Raw genomic sequence first — 5,467 nt, 5'->3', positions numbered from 1 at the left:
ATCTGTTGAAGATTGCAAGGTCACGTCATTTTCCATTGGCTGTTTATATCACTCTCAACCTTTCTTGTTATCAGCAGCTGATGTCACCGTGGTTAGCGTTTACTAGTTTTATTTGTTGCCACTGATAAAGTTTTTTTTTGATATCTAAATTGTATTATAAAAATGTAAACAAACATATAGAGTAGTATTGTATATTCCTGCCCTGGAATTTACGAAATCATTTATTGGGGGTGTTTACAAACATGTTTTGCATTTTCTAAACCAAAGTTATATTGGAATAATGAAAAGAATATTTAAATATATAATTTATTTGCGACTTAAAATTCACAGAATCCATAACGGATGTTATTCATACTCAACAAGCTTTCAAGAAACAATAAACATTGCCAGTTGTGTTATGAACTTGAAAGAATTTTACACTTTCATACTCAACACGTTATTATATATATATATATATATATATATATATATATATATATATATATATATATATATACACACACACATATATATATATATATATATATATATATATATATATACACACACATATATATATATATATATATACACACACACATATATATATATATATATATATATATATATATATATATACATATATATATATATATATATATATATATATATATATATATATATATATATATATATTGTGTGTGTGCGAATGCTTGCCAGCTTATAATAATTAGAAAAGTTTTTATTTCCTGTTCACTTGAATATTAATTAATATTTGCTTGAATTATTGCAGCAAATGGCGTTACTAAGACCATGGTCATCGAACATGGTAGTCGTTAATAGTTAATATCATACCGAGGCTTATTAAGCTTCCTTATGAACGAAAGCTTAAACCTCAGCAAGACTCGAAGCTTAACCTAAAAGTTATCGTTCTTCATTTCGAAAAAAAAGATGCAAATTGTTTACAAATAAAGATTCGAAAATTCTAAACAGCTTGTGGAAAAGTCTTGTTTTTTAGAAATTGTAAAATTACAAGTAAATCAGTTGTAGAAGAAGAAGAAGAGAGAGAGGAATAAATAGTTATATACTAAGAATGGCAACTATAGAAAATGGAAAATATGACTACAGTGTCATCACCCTGAATATCCGTATCCATTTGATTTTCCATTTCGATATCCATTCTTTTTTCCATTCCCATTGGAGTAGCCGTTTCCGTTGGCAGCTCCATTCCTTTTGGTGTAGCCATTTCCGTTACCGTTGATAACACCATTACCATTGGTGTAGCCATTTCCGTTGCCATTGGTGTAGCCATTTCCATTGCCATTGGTGTAACCGTTTCCGTTGCCATTACCGTTGCCATTGCTGTAACCATTTCCATTGGTGTAACCATTTCCATTGCCATTGGTGTAACCATTTCCGTTGCCATTGGTGTAGCCATTTCCGTTGCCATTGGTGTAACCATTTCCATTGCCATTGGTGTAACCATTTCCATTACCATTAATAGCACCATTACCGTTGTTGTAGCCATTTCCATTGGCAGCACCATTACCGTTGGTGTAGCCATTTCCATTGACAGCACCATTACCGTTGGTGTAGCCATTCCCATTGACAGCACCATTACCGTTGGTGTAGCCATTTCCATTTCCGTTGGTGTAACCATTTCCATTCACAGCACCATTGCCATTGGTGTAGCCATTTCCATTGACAGCACCATTGCCATTGGTGTAGCCATTTCCATTACCGTTGGTGTAGCCATTTCCATTGACAGCACCATTACCGTTGGTGTAGCCATTTCCATTGACAGCACCATTGCCATTGGTGTAGCCATTTCCATTAACGTTGGTGTAGCCATTTCCATTACCAATGACAACTCCATTACCATTGCCAATGACAACTCCATTGCCATTTCCATTGGCACCACCATTGCCATTGCCATTGACTCTGCCAATGTCAGCGTTGAGGCCGAAGAACTGAGGCGAGCTGGAGCAGTCGACGTTGTAATACCAATCACACACGAAGAACTGCTGGTGGAAGATGGTCCCGTTGGGGCACAGGAAAGAGTCCAGTCTCCCGTCCGCCTGGCAGATGTGGAACACCTGCCGATGATACATTATCATTATTATTCGAAGGAGGAGATTGACCAGCCAAGTGAGTCAAGCTCGACTCTTATAGAGCTGGGCTGATTAAATTCGAGGAGAGAACTATTTATATTAAAACTAAATAAAAGGGTAAAATAAGACATTAAATTTATGGAAGAAAAAATAAATACATTATATGGTAAAAATCTGTGATGAACTGAATTTACATCTTACATAATGACCTGTTTATTAAAAAGTTAGAATTCTAAAAACAGAAATTCTCAGATTCCTATAAAAAGCCGATAAAGCTTTTCTCATCAAAACATAGATCTCTCTCTTTCGAAACTTTTACATTCGATAAAAGTATTTTTAATAGTTAAAATCCAATCACACTCATTGCCCTTGGGAACTGCTTCACGAGATAATTACATCAAACCCATATGAAATCTTGGTAAAACTACTTAAGTCCTCCTTTCTTTTTGTACTGAAGATTTCCACAGCGAAACAATGAGATTAATAAGGAACTTAATAGGACTTGCTCTACTCTCAAGTCATGTCTACCTCATTTCCTGTTTTTTATCATCTCCCGTCTTAGGGGTGAAGGGTTATGTCAAACCTTTTGAATCTATCCTGTTTTACTTTCCAAGGATGTTTTTTTCGTTTTTTGAAGGATACTGTTGTAATGTATGTTCCTACAATAGCCTTTACTATTTGAAGAATGTTATTCTACCTATCCGTCTTTGTCTTTGGAAGTATGTTATGCAATTGGTATTCTTTGTATTATGGACTTTTATTCTGAATGATCTTAATTCTACTGTTCTTCCTTGGTCTAGCCCATATGAAGAATACTATTTTACTTTTCTTCAAAGGATAGTCTAGCCTTTGGAAGCTGTTCTTTCTCCAAGTCAAAATTTTTAGTACATTTTAGCCAAACAATTATAAAAAAAGATGAAGAGTTCATATAACTATCATAAATACTAATCAATATAACACTGATCTCCCTAACAAACAAAAGGGCCTCCGGATTTGTCAAAAATACACTCTCAAACTTTATCAATGTCTTTTTTATCTAACACTTCTGACAATGATCAACTTGAGATTTCTAAATCTAAAGTTAAAGTAAAGTATAAAGGATAAGTTCCTTGATAAAATAAAAATAAATAAACTTAAAAGCAGTTTACCACATAAAGGCAGAACACCTGGCCAAAACTTCGCATGGACTTTTAGCAACCTTTCAATTACTTATAACATGTTGCAACTCCAATGATTTGAAAAAGAAAAAAAAAAATAGGCGAATTTTTTTTTTTTGAAAGAACCAGATGTCATTAAACTATGAAAGTAATATAATTTCTTAGATTGAAATTTGACTTGAAAACTTGTTTATTATTTTTTCTTGCATATTTCAAAAGATAAACAGTTAAATTGAATTATTTATGAAGTAAACCATAAGGAAAACTAATGGGAATCTGAAAGTTGAATTTATCAGGGGAATCTGATATTGGATAAATCAAAGTTGGGCTACATTTCTAAGGGAAAACTAAAATGTAAAAATTATCTCTCTCTCTCTCTCTCTCTCTCTCTCTCTCTCTCTCTCTCTCTCTCTCTCTCTCTCTCTCTCTTTATAAGTAAACAATAGACGAATTTAATTACCTGGCATCTTGCTTCAGACGAAATATCAGCATAGTACCCAGGAAGGAGACCGTCGCAAACGAATTCTGTGATGGGCACTGATGCCAAAATGGGGAAGTCTTGCCCGGGCACACCGCCTCCAGGGATGGCTTCGGCCAAGGCTGCTAATCCGTTCACTGCGAAACCGTTTCCATTAATGCCGTTACCTCCGAAGCCGTTGCCATTGGTGTAGGCCCCATTACCATTGCCATTGCTATAGGCGCCGTTGCCGTTGACTGCAATTCCGTTGCCATTACCATTCGTGTATACTCCATTACCATTTCCGTTGACTCCATTTCCGTTAGTGTATGCGCCGTTGCCGTTGCCATTAGCACCGTTGCCATTGACAGCAATTCCATTGCCATTCCCATTGGTGTATGCTCCATTGCCATAACCATTTCCATTGGCCCCATTCAGCACGCCATTGCCGTTCGCATAGCCGTTCGTATTGCCATTGAAAATATTGCCGTTGCCATTAGCATAAACTCCATTTCCTTTGCCGTTTCCATTAGCATAAACTCCATTTCCGTTGCCGTTTCCATTAGCATAGACGCCATTTCCGTTGCCATTGCCGTTTCCATTAACATAAACTCCATTTCCGTTGCCATTGCCGTTTCCATTAACATAAACGCCATTTCCGTTGCCATTGCCGTTTCCATTAACATAAACGCCATTTCCGTTGCCATTGCCGTTGCCATAAGTATAACCACCATTTCCGTTGCCGTTGCTATTGGGGAGTAGGGCGCCTAAACATCTTCCTACCGAACCTGAAAGGGAAGGGAAAGAATTAGCCATTTTTAAAAAAAAAATCTTCGTTTTAAAAGCAATGCTCTCTCTCTCTCTCTCTCTCTCTCTCTCTCTCTCTCTCTCTCTCTCTCTCTCTCTCTCTCTCTCTCTCTCTCATCCTCCACTTTCATATACCACCTCGTAATGTTATTATCACTCCGATCAATAATATCCATAATATTTCGAAGAATAAAGTGTACAATTGAAATACTGTACATCAAAGAATTAAAAGTGTGCTTTAGAGTCTATTATTCAAACGCAACATTCTAACATCTTAACCCCGTATATATATATATATATATATATATATATATATATATATATATATATATATATATATATATATATACATATATATATATATATAGTTACATATATATATATGTATAGTTACATATATATATATATATATATATAGTTACATATATATATGTATATTTACATATATATATATATATATATATATATATATATATATATATACATTATATATATATATATATATATATATATATATATATATATATATATATGGTTACACATACACACACACACAAACACACACACATATATATATATATATATATATATATATATATATATATATATACCTCAAAAGGATGTCTATGTTTGATAGCTAAAATAGAAGGAATGGTATGGATATCTATATGTGATTTGGGTATACTGTGCGATGACCAAGAAGAGGTTTGCAAAAGTTAATAGCAGAAAAGATTACATAAATGAACTCAACAATAAGGAGGATATAATAATGAAGCCAAAGTTGAATATGACAGACTCAAAAGAAAATTATAACAACAGAAATGAAAATCATAGGCTTTATGAGTTGTGCAGAGACAGATGATACAACAGAGGTTATGTTTAGCTGTAAATAATTAAGAAAATAGTGAAGCAGTTGGCATAGAATTGAGGAAAATAGAATCGTCAAGTAAAGAAGT

The 5,467-nt window shown here is 34.1% G+C and overlaps 1 protein-coding gene across 1 annotated transcript in view; it reads right to left on the bottom strand.

The window, feature by feature from the left end:
• Positions 1-834: 834 nt before the first annotated feature.
• The window catches only part of LOC137656156 (uncharacterized transmembrane protein DDB_G0289901-like), a 6,449-nt gene continuing 1,816 nt past the window's right edge, over positions 835-5,467 (bottom strand). Inside the window, exons 2-3 of the mRNA XM_068390332.1 lie at positions 3,708-4,492; positions 835-2,075 (exon numbers count right to left, since the gene is read on the bottom strand). Coding sequence (XP_068246433.1) covers positions 1,113-2,075; positions 3,708-4,492 — 1,748 coding nt within the window. The 3' untranslated portion in view covers positions 835-1,112. The remainder of the gene's footprint in view (positions 2,076-3,707; positions 4,493-5,467) is intronic.

The sequence above is a fragment of the Palaemon carinicauda genome, chromosome 17, assembly GCF_036898095.1.
Source record: "Palaemon carinicauda isolate YSFRI2023 chromosome 17, ASM3689809v2, whole genome shotgun sequence".
Taxonomy (NCBI): Eukaryota; Metazoa; Arthropoda; class Malacostraca; order Decapoda; family Palaemonidae; genus Palaemon; species Palaemon carinicauda.
This window is presented reverse-complemented; position numbering and strand designations above follow the sequence as displayed.